At 46.0% G+C, this 21,714-nt stretch overlaps 1 protein-coding gene across 3 annotated transcripts; it reads right to left on the reverse strand.

The window, feature by feature from the left end:
• On the reverse strand, positions 1-12,664 carry LOC105033039 (uncharacterized). Of its 3 annotated transcripts, XR_012136681.1 has the most exons (5): positions 11,308-12,664; positions 5,937-6,109; positions 2,024-5,713; positions 1,828-1,918; positions 560-698 (listed from the first exon to the last, which is right to left on the reverse strand). XR_012136681.1 is itself a non-coding variant. In XM_073248354.1 (3 exons), exons 1-3 carry the CDS (start codon positions 11,751-11,753, stop codon positions 5,535-5,537), a joined length of 798 nt encoding a protein of 265 aa, XP_073104455.1. In that variant the 5' UTR covers positions 11,754-12,664; the 3' UTR covers positions 1,926-5,534. The 3 variants fall into 3 exon arrangements, 2 of the variants coding, with proteins under 2 accessions (XP_010905985.1, XP_073104455.1); XM_073248354.1 differs by lacking the exons at positions 560-698; positions 1,828-1,918 and having other exon boundaries at positions 1,926-5,713; XM_010907683.4 differs by lacking the exons at positions 1,828-1,918; positions 2,024-5,713; positions 5,937-6,109 and having other exon boundaries at positions 1-698; positions 11,308-12,602.
• Between the last annotated feature and the right edge of the window lie 9,050 nt (positions 12,665-21,714).

Genomic DNA, 21,714 nt, shown 5'->3' on the forward strand with positions numbered 1-21,714 from the left:
TTTGAAAACATCCAGTTTGATTATAACCAGGTACTGCAGACATAATTTTCCAAAGCTTGGAATCAGGCAACTGAGAGGACATTCAAGCTCCAAATGCAACATAAGCCTGGATGAGAAACAAGGAAAACATGACATAATTGGAAGAATAAGACAAACATCAACATGGCTGTGGAACACTAAGCAGCATCAAAGATCCAACTCCCGGTAGCTTTATAGGCAGAACTAATTCTGCAGCCCGATCATTTTCTCTATTCACAGTAAACAAGCATATCTTTCGACTCCCAATAGGAGGCATCTTGTTCTTCTACCTGCCCTTGTCTTCACTAGCAACAGATTCATAACAGAGCCTTGCATCCTGGCGATCACACCTAATCTTCTCCGGCTTGTTTGGAATGGTTCTGGCCAACGGGTTCCTATCAGCAACAGAGATGAATTCTTTATGATAACCTGGGAACCTGGCACTTTATTTCGGGAATTAACCAGGAACATTGAAGTGAAAGAGCCAGGAGATGACAAATGCAAAAACCATGCAGGCAAGCAAGAAATTAAGGAACCGATGCCCCTGCCAAAAGCTTCGAGTTTCAGATGGTGGTGCAGGTGGTGCTGTAGTATTGCTTGTTTCATTCCACTGCTCCATGAACTCAGTCTCACCTGAACCAACCACGTTCCGTGCGGTTGAGCCACAAATCTCACAGGTCCTGAAAGAAGAAACCAAAATAACAAGACTTAAATCTTCAAATGTGAATAAACGTTTGCAAATTGAAAATGGAAAAGCATGTAAGGTAACTGCAGGCGAGATAAACATGTCAATTTTAATGATTCTTAGCCATTAGTGCAAGGACCCAATTTAACATAGGAGCACAAACATATGGATAACATTCTCAACATTGACTTTCCACAATCTGTGTCATGTTTCCATGTGGGTTCAAGGAGACTCCATTTCGACCTCGGATAGAACAAATGTTGAAAGAAGTCGCAAATGGACACCAGTTTTATAAAAGAAGGCTTGTTTCTCTGAATTTATGTTCTCACAACATGCCTACCATTAGGGGAATCAGCAGGGTTGCAAACACCATGCTGTAACATAAGCAGCATAAATAAAGGGGAAGATCCAGTAAGAATTAGATCCGAAAAAAACATTGCAAAAATAATAACACTAAAAAGCTTGCACATTTAAGATTAAGAGTCTGCTAGAGAAAGCTTGCATATTTGTTTACCCCAAAAAGGCTTGCACATCTCATCATAGAAAATTTTTCCGAGAGAAATCATCATAAGAAATTTTGGATTAAGAATCCGTCAAAAAATCAAGAATGTAACTCCACATAATACAGAAATATTTTCTGCACCTTCATGACCTAAGCATTCTGACAGTTTGCCAAATAATGAACACATGACATGGTTGAGAAAGCTGAGTGCAACCAAATGGTGTTCTGGCATCTGGCCTTGCTTATTATGATAATGAGTAACTAATATTAGATGGAACAAGCATAGGATGTTGACCACTAGCAACCAAGCCGACAACTTGCCACCTCCAGATCAGAGGTACGCTAAACCATTAACCGGGTGCCTGTCAATCCATTCATTCCTTTCTCATTGCTTCCCCCATCTCTGAAGTTTTTCCATCCAGTGCACAAGAGATTCTCTCTTTTCCATCAACAATGCAAGCCTTCTAAGAGCTGACAATATTAAAATAGTGGAACCTAGCTAGACATTTAGAAATACAAAAGAGAAAAACAAGGACCAAAAAGAAGGAAGAATAGGGACAGTAGAATCTGTGACAAGAAATATATTTATTAGTTCAAAATATCAACATTTATAAACTCTCACCAGTTCCTAATTGCATAGACATTGCCAGAGCCAGCATTGAAGAAACTCTGCATGGTTCATCCCTAATAATTCAAGTCCCAAGAAAAGCAAACTACCAAGAATAGCTTAGAATAAGTCAAATATCTAGGCAGACATAAAATGACAGGCAGCAGAGCCACAAAGACAACAACATTTCTCTTTGGTCTCAGCAAGTTACCTGTTAAACTACAATATAATTCTTCAGCAACAACATTATAAAATGGGCTATTTGGTGAAATCTAAAATGCAGGTAACAGAAACCATATTGGCACAGCGCAGTCTGATCAGAAACCTTGCAAAAACAAAAGTATAATAGCCAGCAATGTCATTTAATTAGTGGAGTGGTAAAAAAAGAAATGCTGAGATATATTCAGTGCAAGATCTAATTGTCCCTACAATTTCTTTTTCCTGCTCGGATGATGACTTGATCATCATCGTTGTGGTTCATTGTTCAAGGAGCAGTCCCATGTCAGGGAACAATTTGACATCATGTGCTCCCTATGGAACACTACAGAAGATCCCAGTTATAATGGCCAGTTAAGTTTAAAGATGAATTTGACATAAAATTACAGGAAAAAGGATCGTCTGAAAAGTCACTTACCAACGAAACATAAGGAAAGAATTTCAAAACAATAGTGCACAAGTTCTACAAAGTGAAAACTAATAACAGTAAAATTCGGCTGATTTGCCAAGACAGCACATAGCAAGGATGCTAGTGATGCCCGAGTGCTTCTTAACTCTAAACATTGTGGAAACTTTTGATGGAAAGAATTTGATGGCAGATGAGACTTGCCATCATCAGATGCCTTGGTTAAGCAGAAGAATTAGTTATGTCTGTTACTTCAGGAAAATGTGCCACATCCTATACAAGATGATGTATTACAAAGTGGCAAAGAGCTACAACATTGTAGTGACATAGTTGCCCAAGTTTGTTTGATGGCCTCTTCTGTTGTACTGAATGGCAAGGAGATATGCATAATTGAACATAATAATTCAGATAAGAAACGTTTATATGGAGCCATTAATCTTGACCAAGGATTGTTAAACCATACTGAACTGGCTAGTTCGAGTCGTACTAAATCGGACCGATTGGTTACTGACATAGTTCGAGAACTCTCCTTGGAATGGTAAGTCCTCCCCCTCCTGATGGCTTCGAAACCCTTGCCTCCCCCACCCACTCCCTCCCTCCCTAGCTTCAAAATGGAAAGTCCTTCGGCCTCTCGCTCTCCTTCCCCAAAACCAATCTTTTCCCCTTGTCCTTCCACTAGATCCTCCCTCTTCGCACCTCAATACTCCTAATTTGAGCCCTAATCACCCATTCCAGCAAAATTCTAGGGTTTCTGAAGCATTTTTGGCTAGACGATGGGCCCGATCATTGATGGCAATGCCAACAATGATAGCAATGAGCCCCCCTCTCCAATCCCCCACCATTCTCTTCCCCAAATCTGATCTCCTCCCTCTCTCCTTTCATAGGAGCCTCCATATTTCGACCTTGATCCTCCCAGTTCGAGCCCTGTTTTGATAGAATTCTAGGGCTTCTAAAGTGCCTGGGGTTGGATGATGGCCCTGATCCTCTTGATTCAATCCTTGATCCCCCTTGGACGATAATGGCAATGCCAACGATGGCAGCAATCAGTTACATCTCTCTCTTTCCCTCCTCCTTCCTCTCCTTCCTTGAGATTCTGGTACACTGCAATTTGATACCATATGGACCAGTACCTTATCATACCGGTCACCGGCTGGCATGCCTGTCAGTACCAGTTTTGCAATTCTTGGTCTTGACAGAACTAGTATGGGGATTTATATTTGCCCAAGCATCACAACGGAGAAGTGTCAAGAAACACAATCTTCAAATATAATCCATATGTACCTTTCCATTTTATACAAAGGATGTAGAAGGAGGGATGGACATAAGATGGCATGGATGGAGGTTGGGAGAAAAGATATGGAAAAACTTGAAATTATACCAAAGGTGTCCCTAAATAGAAATTCTTGGTGAATGCAGATTCATGAAGCTGACCCCCAATAGTTGGGATAAGGCTTTGTTATATATATTGCTCCAAAATTACTCTTTCCTTGTTTATCTCCCGTGACAGTTTAGAATTCTTATTATGGTGAATCTCTATTTCGAGGAGTTTGTTTTTTCCTTTAAAAGAAGGCCGCGGCATCCTTCTTTGAGAAGAGGGTGCGAGTGCTCGAAAGAGGTTCCAGGGGCTCTTGTGCTGGTTTGCTCCCTGGCTTTCTCCCGCTGGTGCCCTTGTGCGGGTTTGCTTCCTGGCTTTCTCCCGCTGGTGCTCGTGCTGGTTTGCTTCCTGGCTTTCTCCCGTTGGTGCTCTATTGGTGTTCTACATGTCTTCTTCCTTCTCGATTTCACGGATGCCCTGTGCTGATGACCGAACGCTTCTTCGGTTGGTAAGGAGGTATTCATCTTGATTTTTTGCCGAGGATTGAGAAAGGTATCTTCACCTCAGGTATTATCTTACCTTGATCTATTGCCGAGGCTGAGATTGGTAGATCCGATTGGATCTTGGTTGCCTTCTATTCGATACTCTGTTGCCTTCTTGTTGGTTTCGGTTAAAGGTATCTTATACCTCATATTGTACCTATTTTTCGGGACGGATTTATAGTGGATTGCTCCTCCTCCCCGTGGATGTAGGCCTCTTGTGCCGAACCACGTAAATCTTGGTTTCTTTGTCTTTGTTTATTTATGCCTGCAATGTGTTTGGTGAATTGTCTCAAAGAGATTAGATTTTAGATCAAAAGCCTAGGTCGATCTAATCCGGTGTGCGTGACCTCAACAATTGGTATCAGAGCTCTTGGATGGCTGGTGACAAAAAACAAAGTTTTTCAATGGCTAATGATCCGGCGTCTGTCTCTCACTCCACTATCAGGCATGAAGTGGCCGTCTTTGATGGCATGAGAGATTTTTCACTATGGAAGGTAAGGATGAAATATTTGTTGGTTAAAGAAGGTGTTGCAAAAGCCCTTAAGGATATGGATTCAATCCCGGAAGATAATAAAGCTGCTAAAGAAGAAATTAACGAGAGAGCCCTAGGAACCTTGTTTTCAGGTTTAAGTGATAAAATCCTACGCAATGTTGTGGAACTAGATACAGCCAAAAGTGTATGGAAAAACTAGACAGTTTATACATGACAAAATTCCTGACTAATAGATTATATTTGAGGAGAAAATTACACACATTTCGTATGACAGAAAGAACTTCACTTAAGAATCACTTGGATGAGTATAATAAGCTCCTGTTTGATCTAGTAAATGTTGGTGTCGATGTAGATGAAGAAGATAAGGCTTTGATTCTAATTTACTCTTTGCCTAAGTCCTTTGAGCATATTACCACTACCATGCTTTATGGAAGAGAAACAATAAGTCTTGAAGAAGTAGAAGCTACTTTGTTATCCAATGAACATAGATTAAAAATACAGCTTCAGCATCAGGCTCAGACTCCAGCTCAAGGTCTTATTGTTAGAGGTAGAGATGAACAGAAAAAGAGGGGACAAGGTAGAAGTAAGTCCAAAAATAGATCAAAGTCTAAGCCCAAAAGATCAGGTATTTGTCACTATTGCAAAAGATCAGACCACTGAAAATCTGAATGTAGACTTCTACAATCTAAAAGGAAAAATGAACAAAAAGATAAAAGAATAATCTCTGATACAGCATCAATTGCAGTTTCTTCAGGAAATCATAGCAGTATACCAGATGATGCAGTGTTTACAGCTTCCTGCAGTGTTAGTCATGCTGATACTTGGATCGTGGATTCTGGAGCATCCTTCCACATGACACCTCACAAGGAATGGTTCTCTTCCTTTAGATCTTGTGAAGGTGGTACTGTTCTTCTTGGAGATAATGGTATCTGTAATATAGAAGGTATTGGAACGATACAAATTAAATCTAATTCAAATACCATGATGATATTGGATGATGTCAGATATGTTCCTAAATTAAAAAAGAACCTTCTCTCAATGCATGCCTTTGACAGAGCAGGATATGAGGGCAGATGGGGTAGAGGATCTATAACTATCAATAAAGGGATATTAACTTTATTGAGAGATAAATTAAGTGACACCCTTTACTACCTAGATGGCAATACAGTTGTTGGTCAGGCATCAGCAGTACAATCTTCTCTTGAGCAGTTGACACATTTATGGCACCAGAGACTAGAACACATTTCAGACAGAAGTCTACAGGAGCTGAGCAGACGTGGTCTGCTGAGTGGTCAGAAGATTGGTGCACTTGAATTCTGTGAGCACTGCATATTTGGAAAACAACACAGAGTCAGCTTCACTACAGGCGTGCATAGGACAACTGGTATATTAGACTATATTCATTCTGACCTATGGGGACCTGCCCCAATTACATCCAAGGGTGGATCAAGATATATACTTACTTTCATTGATGATTACTCCCGAAAAGTCTGGATATACACCATTAAAAATAAGAGTGATGTATTTGAAACATTCAAATGGTGAAAGTCTATGGTCGAGAGGCAAACTGAAAGGAAGGTGAAAATTTTTCGGACTGATAATGGTTTAGAATTTTATTCTACAGAATTTGATAACTTTTGCAAATCAGAAGGCATTATTAGACATAGAACAACAGTGGATACACCTCAACAGAATGGTGTGGCAGAACGCATGAACCGCACACTATTAGAGAGAGTCAGATCTATGCTATCTAGTTCTGAATTAAGTAGAGATTTTTGGACAGAGGCCGCTCGTACAGCCTGCTATATTATAAACCGATCTCCAGCATCAGCATTAAGCATGAAGACTCCGAAAGAAATGCGGACAGGAAGATCTGCAGACTATTCAATACTCAGAATCCTTGGGTGTCCAGCTTATGCACATGTAAGAGATGGAAAGTTGGACCCCCGGGCTAAAAATGCATATTTATTGGATATGCATATGGGGTAAAGGGCTATAGATTATGGTGCATAGAACCTGGATCTCAAGGATTTTTAGTCAGCAGGGACGTGACATTTCATGAGACAGCCACTGCTTCAAGGCAGCTACAGCCTAATTCTTCTCAAAGTGATCAGGATCGGGGTCTGCAGGATAGGACTGTTGTAGATGTTGATCAGACTGTTAAATCACAACAGCAGCAGTCAAGTGAAGATACTTACAATGAACAACAACAACAGACAGATGCTCAGATTCAGACTCAGGAGGAGGTGACATTACAAGATCAGGATCAAATTGATAGTATTGCCACTCGAAGACTTAGGCGTCAGATCAGAGCAACTCAAAGGTATGGTTTTGAGGATTCTGCTTGTGCTGAGTTAGTCTATTATGCTCTGAGTGTTGCAGACACCACTGGTGATGAGCCGACCACATATCAGGAGGCTATTAGTAGTTCACGAACTGATAAATGGACCATGACTATGGTTGAAGAACTTCAGTCTCTAGAAAAGAATCAGACTTGGAAGTTAGTCAAATTACCAAAAGGTGATAAGGCAATTGGTTGCAAATGGATCTTCAAAAAGAAAGAAGGGCCACTCCTCAAGATTTTAGATATAAGGTCAGGTTAGTAGCAAAGGGATACAGTCAACGGAAGGGTATTGATTACAAGGAGGTATTTTCTCCTGTAGTCAAACACTCTTCTATCCGTGTGTTACTTGCTTTTGTTGTTTCTCAAAATTTAGAGCTGGAACAACTAGATGTTAAGATAGCTTTTCTTCACGGTGATTTAGAGGAACAGATCTATATGCAACAACTACCTGATTTTGAGGTTCCAAACAAAGAAGATCATGTATGCTTACTCAAGAGATCATTATATGGTCTCAAGCAGTCTCCAAGACAGTGATACCACAAATTTGACAGATTTATGGTCGACCATGGATACAGTAGATCTCCATATGACAGTTGTGTGTATCACCAGCAGCTTTCAGATGGATCCTTTTGTTATTTATTATTATATGTGGATGATATGTTAATTGCAACCAAGGACATGTCAATCATTCAGAAACTGAAAGCCGAGCTCAGTACTGCATTTGATATGAAGGACCTTGGACCGACAAAGAAGATACTTGGGATGGAGATTATTCGTGACAGGCAGTCAGGTAGATTTTTCCTTACTCAGCATAGTTATATTGAAAAAGTCTTGGACAGATTTGGTATGTCTACAGTTAAACCTGTCACTACCCCCTTTGCCAGTCATTTTAGACTTTCTATTAGAGACTCTCCTCAGACTGAGGATGAGGAGAGATATATGTCTAGAGTGCCATATGCGAGCGCAGTTGGCAGCATCATGTACGCGATGGTCTGTACTCGATCTGATATTTCACAGGCAGTAAGCGTTGTAAGCAGATACATAGATAAGCCTGGAAAGGCTCACTGATCAGCTATGAAATGGATACTTAGATATCTAAAAGGCACTTCTAAATTGGGATTAATATTCACTGCACAGAGTAATTGCATAGTTATAGGATTTTGTGATTCAGATTATGCTTGTGACTTGGACAGGAGAAGATCTTTGACCGGATATGTGTTTACTCTTTCTGTATGTGCAGTCAGTTGGAAGGCTACTTTGCAGTCTACAGTTGCTTTATCTACCACTGAAGCAGAATATATGGCATTGACAGAGACAGCAAAGGAAGCTATTTGGCTAAAAGAGTTGGTACAGGATTTGGATCTCGAACAGGATTGTTTAGACATTCATTGTGACAGTCAGAGTGCTTTGCACCTTGCCAGAGATCAGATGTATCACGAACGAACAAAACATATAGATGTCAGGTATCACTTCATCAGAGATCTGGTAGAGAAAGGTGATGTCAGGCTTTAGAAAATATACACTGCCCATAATCCGGCTGACATGTTCACTAAACCAATCCCTGCAATTAAGTTCAGGAATTTTCTGAACTTGATTGGTATAAGCATTTGGTAATGCCCTGCGGGGCTTGTGGTGAGGAGGAGGTTATAAAAGTTTTTTTTCACATCTGATATAAAAGGTACAATATTTGTCGCAAGGAGGAGGATTGTTATATATATTGCTCCAAAATTACTCTTTCCTTGTTTATCTCCCGTGACAGTTTAGAATTCTTATTATGGTGAATCTCTATTTCGAGGAGTTTGTTTTTTCCTTTAAAAGAAGGCCGCGGCATCCTTCTTTGAGAAGAGGGTGCGAGTGCTCGGAAGAGGTTCCAGGGACTCTTGTGCTGGTTTGCTCCCTGGATTTCTCCTACTGGTGCTCTTGTGCGGATTTGCTTCCTGGCTTTCTCCCGCTGGTGCTCTTGTGCTGGTTTGCTTCCTGGCTTTCTCCCGTTGGTGCTCTGTTGGTGTTCTACCTGTCTTCTTCCTTCTCGATTTCACGGATGCCCTGTGCTGATGACCGAACGCTTCTTCGGTTGGTAAGGAGGTATTCATCTTGATTTTTTGCCGAGGATTGAGAAAGATATCTTCACCTCAGATATTATCTTACCTTGATCTATTGCCGAGGCTGAGATTGGTAGATCCGATTGGATCTTGATTGCCTTCTATTCGATACTCTGTTGCATTCTTGTTGGTTTCGGTTAAAGATATCTTATACCTCATATTGTACCTATTTTTCGGGACGAATTTATAGTGGATTGCTCCTCCTCCCCGTAGATGTAGGCCTCTTGTGCCGAACCACGTAAATCTTGATTTTTTTGTCTTTGTTTATTTATGCCTGCAATGTGTTTGGTGAATTGTTTCAAAGAGATTAGATTTTAGATCAAAAGCCTAGGTCATTCCAATCCGGTGCACGTGACCTCAACAGGCTTGATGGCTATGGTTACGAAGGACCTTGGATGGCAAAAACTAAACAGTGCACTTTCTCATAAGTAGATGATATATCACTATCAACCTGCTGAATGGTTATTCCTATGCTTTAACATTTTCTTTATATAGTTTATCCTGTACTTTCGTTAAACATGCAGAGTGGTAACTCATGCATCAGCAAGAAACCAAGAACATAATTTTCACATGTTGAACAACATGCCCTCAGTGATGATAATTTATATATACTCTGCTTGTTCAAATTAGTAAAGTTATTATTTAAAAATAAGAATTCAAACAATAATTTCACAATGATGCTCCATTATTATTGGTATGCAGAATTCTAGTCAACTCATGCAAAGAATAACCTTTCATAGTTGATAACACAACAGTGAGGAATAAAATGTACTTTGTAACTGCCTATTTGGCATATATTTGCAATCTGCTTAGCATGTACTTTGGAGCACATATAAGAGAAAACGTCAGATTTAAAGATGATGAAAAGAATTTGGCCTTTATATATATACTTTATGCTAAGGGTTGTCCTCTGATCCTTGGAGAGTTATCATCATTCATCACATACTGAGGATATCAAGAATTGCATGCAAAACTAATTGATGAAACATGATGGAACATATCAGTAAGAAGAGTTTCTAGGAGGTAATGCAATACATAGAAAAATAAACAGGCAATATTCTACCCATGTTACTTTGTAAGTTTTCTTATTTCCTGTTGCGGGCGTAAATAATACACTTGAAGGGAAATGAACAAAATGTGAATGATAGGGACTACAATGCCCTTCAATATATAATCATGAGGTGATAATAACTCGATAGATATATCTAAGATAGAACTTCTATGTAACCTGAAGAAAACAAACATCCCAAAGTTGGCCAACAAAACCCTGAAGAATTTGTGAATCGATGTAGTTCTTTCTATTTATAAGATCTTTTCCCACCATGTGATTCTTTTAATGCATCTATATAAATAACAATAGGAGATAATGCAATCAATAGATACCATAGTTCACACGAATTTTACAAAAGACAAATTCCTGTCATGTAACTCAAGTATAGATTGAGTGCATCATAGGAGTCAAAGCTCCATTTTTCCTATGATTAGAGTGCGAAACGAAAGGTGAATAAAAGAAGACTGGAAACAAAGATATTGGAAATGAACTGTTATACCCAACGCCAGGTACATAATAATGTCTTTCTTTATCACTTAAATATCTCAGAATAGTTACAAATATGATTCCTAATGCCCTACTTTAACGCTTTAATTTCTTAATGCCTCTAATTTAATACGGGCTGCTTGCTTTTCCCTTTTTGCACTAAAGGAAGACCATGCTTGTCATGTAAGCTTCTGCTACCATGTGCAGCACGGAGATAAGATGCCTGAATTCCAAAAATAAGAAACAAACAGTGTTCCCTACACAAATTTCCACAAATTGTTGCGTACTCGAGCCTCTTCCATGCTGTTGTGAGGACTTGGACCGATCAATCAATCATGATCACAAAATATTGAAATCCCACCATCCCGGCAATTTCGCTCAGTTGGACATAAAAACGAACAAGTAATTTTGCATACATGACGGAGATCCAAAAATAAAAAGCATCCAAAAGTAAATCCTCCATTCCTCAAGCAACAATCCAGAATCTAATCGACAAATTTATAATTTCGCAGAATATAATGGAACGTTAATTTCACTTACTTGTTGCCTTTGATTTTAAACCATGTCTCGGCACACTGCTTGTGGGCAGCACCCAAATCACCCTTGCAAGAACAACCCAGTACAATCGGGATGCCGGACTCAGGAGCAGCGCCCTCCAAGCTGAGATGACAAATCCTGCAATCCTTCTCGACTCTATCCTTGTTCGCCTTAATCTCTGGAATTCCACTCTCCAAATCGGTCTCCACCGAACGGTCCGAGGCGCAGGATTTCCTGCACGACTCTGGAACACCATCTATCTCGTGATGGGAAGAACCCGAGAAGCGGTACTCGTCGTAGGCTGAACCAGCACGGTTTGAATTATACGGCGAATGCCAAGATTGGTCCTCTGCATCCGAGAAGCAGAGGCTATCATCACTATCATCCGTAGCGGGGCGGTGCGGCCCCGCTTCTACATCTCCATGGGATTTCTCTCCCTTCGTGGCCATTTGTCGGGGAACCCAGACGCAAAAGAAGACTATTTTTTCGATAAATCAGAAGGAAAGCTCTGCTCTTTGGCATGAAAAGTCCCACAAGTGGTGATCTTCGGGGAGTCCAAAACGAGACAATAAAAACGCAAAATTTCTTGCAAGAAACATGAGATCAACAAGCCATTTCGGGTGAGCTCCTTGGAAGGAGGACGCAAAATGGGATCTTTCACTTCAACTGGGAATAACAAGTCCGATTCATGGAAGGACTCGAGAGTCGCTCCAAGACGGAAACTTTGGTGGGTCGATCTAAGCCTTCAGAATTAGGGAAAGACCTACCGAAATGGGTTCCAGGAATCATCAAAACCCAATCTCTCACAAGCAGCAGAAAATCCAACAAAAACAACAACCAAAAACACTTGCTTTTTTGGATGCTATAATGTAGCTCCCAACAAACCACAAATAATGCATAAAAGATCGAAATAGTAAATTTCCAGAAGCTTCTGCCCTATTTTTCGAAACCACGGAAAAAAGAATATACAAAAATCCAAGTGATTTATGGAAATCAAACCAAGATGGGATGCCGGAGAGGTTTCTCAATCCATAACCCTACAGAGGAAGGCAGGGAAGGTGTGAGAAAGAAACGTAGTGGATTAAAATTTGAACAAGTGTCGGTTGCTCAACGCGAGACCCATGAGAAAATTAAAAAAAAAAAAAAAAGAAAAATACAGTAAAAATAGAGCTTTCGCAGAAGAAAGAAAAGCGACCAGAGAGAGAAAATTAAAAAGTCGAAATTTACAGTCTCTTTTTCTGGATTTTACGGGACCAGAGGAGACATCGATAAAGAAAGGGCTCCTACCGCTAAACACCAAGACAGGGGTAAAGAAAAGCAGTGCGGTTTATATAGATTGGATAGAGCAGAGGGTTTGCTATTTTGCCTGCGCCACGGTATTCGATTTTGAGTAGTGGATTAAGATAAGGATTTTTTTTTTTTGAGAAAAAAAAAACATAAAGCTATTTGTCCGTCAACATCACCATCGACGCATACGTCTGTCCTAACTCATCTACCGGTCACACGAACAGAGCAACTTATTAGAACAAGGCCGTAGCCATCCGATCAGATCTCTTTTCCCTTGGCCGTGGGAATGGAATGGACCTAAGACTCAAGTGTGAGAGCCAGCTGGTTGGACTTGACGGGACGCGATCGTTCCGATATGGCCCAGTCCACGGGACGGAGTGACGCTCTTTGTTAAAGCACATCTGCGGTCGGAAAACGTGACAGGCCGAAATCTTCGGCGTGCTCCGCTTTTTTTTAAAAAAAAAAAAAAAAAAATGAAGTGAGTTGATGGATAGAATAAGGCATGTTAAATCATGTATCCTACGCAAAGCAATGAGGTCCGAGACGAATAAAAAGGCCAGTTCGCTTAGCTAGCACGATGGCAAGGACATTACCTCAAAACATGCACGGGATGGAAGAGTATCTATCATCAAATTTAAAGAATTAAGAAGACCGCCAACCAACTGGCGCTGTAGTACCGCACCAACCACTAATTAGAGAGAGATAAAAATGGAGATATTTTGCATCGCTTTCATCATGGTGGGTGAGGGAAGCCCACAAAAAGCTTCGCTTGGAGGGGCACACGTGAATTGGGGAGCAGGTACCCTCCCTTTCTAAGCTGCCATACCGGCAGCGGCAGAGGACCGCCAAGGGGTTCGGTGGAACGACTCCATGGCAGGTGCATAAACATTACCTGAAGCAAGCACATACATTGTTATCCCAGAGTTTGCATCTGTTTTCAGTGGGAAGAGATATGGGGATCTCGAGTGCTTGCTTTGGACTTACAGTAAGACGACGGGATAAAAGATCATCCAATACATCGAGAGGCGGTTTGTTGGTTTATGTATGACCTGGCTTTTGAGATTCCTCAAGTGCACTCTCCAGTCGATAGCCTACATCCCACTCAGCTGATGAGCAATCTCCTTAAAAGTCTTCATACGAAAAAAGAATCAAAAAAACAAAAAAAAAAATGCTAAAAATTATTATGGTCCCAGTAGTGCAGAAAAGAACATGGGCAATACCAGTCTAATGAGAGCCCCATCTGACAAGTTGACCCAAACTCATAAATTGAATCCAATGACTATTGGAAGACATTTGACCAGACAAGCAAAACCACCCAATAAGGATAGAATTAGATTGCAGACGGCACATGGACTAAGCTGTGTGGATGACGAGTAATTAACAGAAAGATCAGTGCCAAGCAGCTCAGAAGCAACCTTCTAAGATTTCATTTACTCCGAACAAAGATATAACCCCAAGACAATATTTCTTTTCCTGAAAAACAGAAGGAAAAAAAAAAAAAGAATATTGCCCCGTGACGATCAGTTGAAACAAAAATGGCTTCAATAATATTGATTAGAAACTGCTTCTAACACCTTTCTTGGAAGCGTTAAGCGCAGCAGGAAAAAGGAATAGCAATTAGCCAGGCAAATAGCTTCCAAGCAAATGATAATGCAAACAGACCATATGCAATCATACTTTGTACACGTTTGACAACTACAGTGGTCTAGATTCATGTCAATCTCAGTATTTGACTCACTCGATGGGAATTTGCATAAAATTTCAAGTACAGATTATGCAACACATAAAATCTTGAACACAATCTCATTGCTTCTCATTGTCAGGATTAAAATGGGCTAAGATTAGGAGACAGTTTTTACCATACAGACCGTGCATCAAGCAAACAGAATGGAGGAGAGAAGATGATGACGAAGAATGTTGTTGGTGCAAAAATCCGCTTGCGCCAGAGAAGCTGGAGTCGAGGGAGTCGCGGTCGCCACCGGGACTGCAAAGAAAGTCTAAACCGGAGGTGGGGTTGTTCCGGCAAGACCCTCCGATGCTCAAGTCAGTTCTCTGCCTCAACAAGAATGGAGTGTTCGAACGAAGAATTTAGCAGAGTTTTTAGGTAAAAAACTAGAGCTTATTGAATAACGTATCTGAGGCCCCCTTTTATAGGCGGAGGGGGCAGTAGCCTGATAGCGACACCTGTAACCGTCTGGCAGTGGGCTGCCCAGGGTCAGGCGGAGTTTGCTGTGAAGAGTAGTGGAGTAGACCTGTGGCTATCACTGGGGCGTGCCACGTGGAGTCTGCCGCGGGGAGTGGAGCGGCGTCTGTTGTCGCGACTTGCCAGCGGATGGGAGAATCGCGTGGTATCCGTCGCAGGAAGTGGAGCAGGATCGTGGCCGTTATTGTGGCCTGCCAGGGAGTAGTGGAACTGCGCGGGATCCGTCGTAGGAAGTGGAGCAGTGCTGTGACCGTTACTGTCAGGGAGTGATGGAGCTGCGTTGAATCCGCCGCAGGAAGTGGAGCAGGATCGTGGCTGTTATTGTGGCCTGCCTGGGAGTGCAGATCCGTCAGCTGAAGTTCGACAGAGGTCGGAGCTGATGACGGAGTCCGGCTCCCGTAGGAGTCCGGACGGAGTCCTCCTTGCGGTTGGAGTCGTGGGCGGAGCCCGTCTCCTGTGGGAGTCCGAGCGGAGTCCTCTCGGAGTTGAAGTCGCGGGCGGAGCCCGGCTCCCGTAGGAGTCCGGACGGAGTCCCCTGCAATTAAAGTCAGGTGCGAAGTCCGGCTCCCATAGGAGTCCGGATGGATCTTACCGGCAGTCGAAGTTGGCGACGGAGCCCGGCTCCCGTGGGAGTCCGGACGGAGTCCCCTTGAGGTTGGAGTCGTGGGCGGAGTCCGGCTCCCGTGGGAGTCCGGGCGGAGTCTTCTCGGAGTTGAAGTCGCGGGCGGAGCCCGGCTCCGGGCAGAGTCCCCTGCAATTAAAGTCAGGTGCGAAGTCCGGCTCCCGTAGGAGTCCGGACGGATCTTACCGGCAGTCGAAGTTGGCGACGGAGCCCGGCTCCCGTGGGAGTCCGGACGGAGTCCCCCTTGAGGTTGGAGTCGTGGGCGGAGTCCGGCTCCCGTGGGAGTCCGGGCGGAGTCCTCTTGGAGTTGAAGTCGCGGGCGGAGCCCGGCTCCCGTAGGAGTCCGGGCGGAGTCCCCTGCAATTAAAGTCAGGTGCGAAGTCCGGCTCCCGTAGGAGTCCGGACGGATCTTACCGGCAGTCGAAGTTGGCGACGGAGCCCGGCTCCCGTGGGAGTCCGAGCGGAGTCCCCCTTGAGGTTGGAGTCGTGGGGTCGGCCCGGGAGTCCGGCGGTCCCCGTGGGAGTCCGGGCGGAGTCCGGCTCCCGTGGGAGTCCGGCGAAGTCCTCTCGGAGTTGATTCTGCTGAGAACTTCGGCTGTGGGTATTTTACATCCAACACCAGTCCCCCTACTTTCGAGTTTGAATTTCGAATGAAGGAAGTACAGAGAGATTGGTATAGCCGAAGTTGTCCCCTCGAATCCTGCGCACGGCCGCCCCCATATATTTTGGCATTAAATGTGCGCGTGCTGGAGTCTTTTCGAATCGGGGCGATACGAAGGGACCCTTCAAAATTTCCGCCGGTACACTGGCCCAGGTACGGCGCCATAATGGCTCTGCCGATTCGTCAGCCGCTTTTAGCCGCCCGTCGGGGGGAGTGGGACACGTGTCGGGCGCGGGCTGGCCTGGGGGATTCGCGATCATCATGGCGCCGGATCCCAGGGTCTATTTAAACCCGTCCTTCCACCTTTAGGAGCCTTATTCCATTCCAGAGTTTTATCAGTGTCTGCCTTCCCTTCGAGAGTCCTGTTTCAGTTGGTATCTTCTCGAGCCGTAGGCGCCCTCCAAATTGTCCCTGTCTTCGTCCCTCCGGTCCTTCAGAGCGATCTAGGTTAGTTCCAGCACCTTCAACCCTCTTCCCACCGCTTAGAGACTTCTTCTTTGCCATTGTTTTTGTATTCCTCCGAGTTAGTTTTCTGTGACCCCTCGCCCTTCATCCTGTCCATCTTCCTCGGGATCTTTGGAGCCCTCATTCAAAGCTACTCAAAATGTCGTCCGGCTCTTCCGCTCCCTGCAGTTTCGGGAGTTCTTCCGCCTCAAACCCCCAAGTCCCTTGCTCTGTAGACGAACCCACGTCTGGGGCTGGGCTCCGCCCGATTTTTGCACCGGGCGCCATTCCATATTCCCTGACTCTGGAGGAACTCCTTCTGATAAGGGTTCAGTATGGAGTTCCTCCGGAGTACGACCTGGAGCCGCCTAGCCCTTCTGACCGGGCTAGCACTCCTCCATTCGATCATTTTTGTCTGTATCAGAGGTGTTCCGTGCCGGACTCCGGCTTCCATTTCCTTCCTTTGTTGTCGCCCTCTTCCGCTTCTTAGACATCTCCTTGGCTTCTGTGGCCCCGAATTCTTTTAGGTTTTTGATAGAATTTATCTCCCTTTGCCACGTAGTCGAGGTCCAACCGTCCCTCTCCCTATTTAGGCACTTCTATACTTTCAAGCGCCATCCTTCGGTGAAGGACTGGTGGTACTTCTCCTCCCAGTTCGGCAAGAAGGGGTTGCTGAAAGGTGCCCCTTCTTCAATCCATAATTGGAAGGGAAAATACCTCTTCGTCCACTGCCCGACCTTGAGGCTGGGTCTGCCCCCTTGGGGCTCTCTGAGGGATTCTGTCCGCCGGGCCCCCAGCCTGGGGGAGGATGACCTTCAGGCTGTCCGAAAGCTTCTTGCCTACTCTGCTCCTTCCCTTCCCAATCTTCTGAGGGAGCAATTTTTGTTCAACATTGGCCTGAGCCCCCAGGATCCTGCGAGTACTTCATCTCTTCCCTTATCTTCTTTTCTTCTGTCCTTCTTCTTTTTCTTTCTCTTTTTTTACTCATCTTCCTTCTCTCTCCTTTTCTCCTCTTTCTTCTTCTCTCTTTTTTTTTTTTTTTTTTTTTTTTAAGGAATGGACGCCGAAGCAGCGCGGATGCTTGCCAGGGGCCTCAGGGCCCACAAAAGAAAGGGTGTCGCGACCTCCGGATCGGCGAAGAGGGCCAGGGTGGAGAAGTCGAGCTTGGCCGCACCCGCCCAGGAGGCTCCAGCGATTGACATTCCCTCGGATGCTGAGGCAACGGCTCCCCGGGCCTCCTCGAGGAGTCCGCCGACCGGGGCCCTTGTTTCGGGGGTCCGCTCCACGGAGGCGCCCGTGGCCGAGAGGGGGAAGAGAAGGAAATCGGTGGCCCGCAGGGTGAGTAGCCGCCGAACTGCCACTGACGAGTCCCTCTGCTCCGAAGAGGGGCCAGAGAATCCCTTCAATGACAGGGACTTGATCAGGCGGTTGATCGACGGCTGCATTCTGCCCGACGTCGTCGAGAGGATCGACCGCGCCGATCCTGAGCAGCGGACCTGGGACTCTTTGGGGTCCTTCCTTGAGGTAAGCAAATCTTTATTTACCTAGCTATTCGGCCTTTGTTCTGATCCCCTAGCTGCCCTTGCAGATTGGGCACCAGCTCCTCGCCAATATCGAGGTGGTGAACCGTGCGAGGAGGGACATCCTCCAGGTGGAGGAGCGCTGCCGGGCCGAGGTTGCTCGCCTCCAAGCAAAAACGGTCGAAGTAGTCGCCCTCCAAGAGGCCCTGGAAAGAGAGAAACAAGCTCGGGAGGAGGAGAGGCAGACCTTAGAGGAGTCGGCGAGAAGGGCGGAGGCCGAGGTCGCCAACTTGGCTGAGCAGATTCCGGTCCTGGTCTCGGAGGCCAGAGTCCTTGCGGTAGAGGAATTCAAGGCTTCCGCGGAGATGAGGGATCTGAATGTCCAATTCGGCCAGGAGGCGTTCATCAAGAGGTTTGAGCTCTGCCAAGAGAAGGTGGCCAGAAAATTTTCGGAGCTCGACCTCAGTTTCCTAGGCGAGGAGTCCGAAGACGAGGCTGGTCCCTCGCCAGCCGCTACTGCTGTTGCAGCCCCCTTGCCGGGGACGTCGAGTTCTCCAACCCCCGCCCCTGAGGTCTGAGACCTCCGACCTTGTATTTTTATTTCATCGTAATTTTTCTTTTCTTTTTTATCTTCAAGAATCATCCAATCAATAAAGCTGAATTTCTTGTCGTGGATGGCTTCTCCTCCCTCCCCTTCTTCTCTCTGTTTTTCTTCCTGCGATGAGTCGTGCTTTGACGCTTTTGCCTTCCGATGGCAGTGTCCTGCAGAAGCACTTCCCCTGTCCCTGGGGGTCTCGCTGAAGTCGACGATCTAGCGGCTGAAGAAGGAAGTCCTTCACTTGACAAAGAAGTCAAAGAAGATGGAAGGCGAGCTTCGCAGATTGAGGGAAGGTCATTCTGAAGCCGCCGCGGAGGCCACCCACTTTCGGAATCTCCACGTGAAGGGGATCATGGAGTATAGCCGGAGGAAGGCGGATTTCGCGAAGGAGCTTGAGGAATGCAAGAAGAGCGCCAGCGACCGAATTTGGGCTCAGGCCGTCAGGATTAGCGCCCTCAAGGTAGAACTGTCAGCCGCGAAGGGGAAGATCGGCCAGCTGGAAGGAAGTTCGTCCCGGCTCTTGGCTCGGGTTGACGGCGACCAGGAGTGGTCGAAGAAGGTCTCCGACCTTCAGCGGCAGCTTCAGGATGCCGAGGTGAGTCACGACGTGCATCGGGTCAGCTGGCGCAGGCAGGTGGAGGAATATAAAGGGAGACTCAGGGCGGCGACCGACGAAGTCGCCCGTCTCCAGAGGCAGCTGGCCAGCAGGGCTCAACTTACTTCCGTCCGGAATTCTGAGGAGCTCTAGTCCCTAAGAGAAACCGTTGAAGAGATTTCTGTCGCCCTCGGGGAAAAGACAGCCGAGCTGCAACAACTGAAGATTCAACTGGCATACAAGCAGCGGGCCGTCGCGGACGCGGAGGCAGAATCCGAGGTCTTGAGGAAGAGGCATCGAGAGGCGGAGGTCGAGAGCCAGCGACTTCGTCGGGCGCTCCAAGACGCGCTGCAGAAAAGGGAAGAGCTAGAAGAAAAAATTGAGAATCTAAGGCAGTCCTGGATGAGGGGTGGAGCAGACAACTCTAGGTCGGAGGGAGCAGAGCCTCCTTAGAGCTCTTTTCGTCCTTCTGTCTTTTCATGTATTTACTTCCCTTTTTGTTGTTTTGCTTTTCTTTCCTTGGCCTTCCGGGCTTTGTAGCGTGTATTTCAGAAATGGAATGAAAAAGATGTTTTGTGTTACCTCGTCCGCGCATTGTATTAGATTGTCGTCCGCCGAACTTTTCTTGTCGTTCGTCTTGTCTGATGTAGACATCGTTGGGAGGTGCCCAGTCGTCGATGCGTTAGCTTGCCTTCCTCGTCGTACATGGCCGTAAGCCCGAGCTTGACGGTCCGGACTCCACATTACTTCGGGGATGTCGCTGTCCTCTTGACCTGTGTCGGGAGTCTTTTTAGAGGCCGGGGGTGTTTGGTAGGAACTCCCCATCTCCGTTGGGATGAAGTCTTTTAGGTTTTTGGTGCAGTTCGTCCTTCATCTGTTTCCGTCGTAGTTCGTCATCCTTTCTTTTTAATTTTCCTCCTCTTCTCCGAGTGAGGGCCCTCCCCTCGCCCTTTGCGGGGTTGCACAGGAGCGTGGAGGTGCCGCTAAGGGGCTTTTTCCCTTCATCCGATCTCGTTGGGCGGCCAGGTTTCGTCACCATCAGGATGAGGTTCTCCTCCCGTTCCCCGAGGGCACGTAAGGGCCATTGCCAGGGCGGGCGGAGTCTTCCTTGCTGCAGAAGTCGTGGGGTGGAGTCCGGCTCCCGTAGGAGTCCGGGCGAAGCCTCTCTTGCTGCAGAGGTCGTGGGTGGAGCCCGGCTCCCGTAGGAGTCCGAGCGAAGTCTCCCTTGCTGCAGAAGTCACGGACGGAGCCCGGCTCCCGTAGGAGTCCGGGCCTTCAACCTTGCTCAAGTCAGGGCGAGGTTCTTCTCCCGTTCCCGACATGGCCGTGGGGGCGCGTTAGGGCGCTGCAAGGCCTCTCCCCCCATCCGATCTAAAAGAACCGGCCTTTGACTTTGCTCATGTCAGGACGAGGTCTTCCTCCTGTTCCTGATATGGCTGTGGGGGCACATTAGGGCGCTGTAAGGCCTCTCCCCCCATCCGGTCTAAAAGAATCGGGCCTTTGACTTTGCTAATGTCAGGACGAGATCTTCCTCCTGTTCCTGACATGGTTGTGGGGGCACATTAGGGTGCTGTAAGGCCTCTCCCCCCGTCCGGTCTAAAAGAACCGGGCCTTTGACTTTGCTCATGTCAGGACGAGGTCTTCCTCCTGTTCCTGACATGGCTGTGGGGGCACATTAGGGTGCTGTAAGGCCTCTCCCCCCATCCGGTCTAAAAGAATCGGGCCTTTGACTTTGCTCATGTCAGGACGAGGTCTTCCTCCTGTTCCTGACATGGCTGTGGGGGCACATTAGGGCGCTGTAAGGCCTCTCCCCCCATCTGGTCTAAAAGAACTGGGCCTTTGACTTTGCTCATGTCAGGACGAGGTCTTCCTCCTGTTCCTGACATAGCTGTGGGGGCACATTAGGGCATTGTAAGGCCTCTCCCCCAATCCGATCTCGAGATAGTCGGACTTTCATTTCAGGTATGTTAGGATGGGGTTCTCCCCCCGTTCCCAACATAACTTTGTTTCAGGCATTTGGAGGGGTCATATCCAGTCGTGGCAAATCCATGCCAAATGGGAAGAGTACGTCAAGTAGAAAGAAATTTAGATTCAAAGTGAAATCGTAAGTGATACATTTACAGATTTTTTGAGTTCCACGGTTGCGAGAGGTCTGCTCCTCCTTGAGGCCCTCCGATGATGGAGTCGATGGTCCTGATGGGAGGCCGGTTCCCGGGTTGCTCCTCCCTTCTTGGTGGTTCAGGTTGCGAAAGGGCCCTTGGCCGATCTCCTCTACCCTCAGGCCTGCGTCAGATGAACCTGTCGAGTCGACCTCGCCGAATGAGCTCCTCGATCTCGTCCCGGAGCTGGATGCATTCCTCCGTGTCGTGACCGTGGTCGCGGTGGTAGAGACGAACTTGTTGGGGTTGCGCTTCCCGGGGTGTGTGCGCATCCTCTCTGACCTAGGGAGCTGCTCCCTGACCTCCATCAGTACCTGGGCC

This window comes from Elaeis guineensis, chromosome 14, assembly GCF_000442705.2.
Source record: "Elaeis guineensis isolate ETL-2024a chromosome 14, EG11, whole genome shotgun sequence".
Lineage (NCBI taxonomy): Eukaryota > Viridiplantae > Streptophyta > Magnoliopsida > Arecales > Arecaceae > Elaeis > Elaeis guineensis.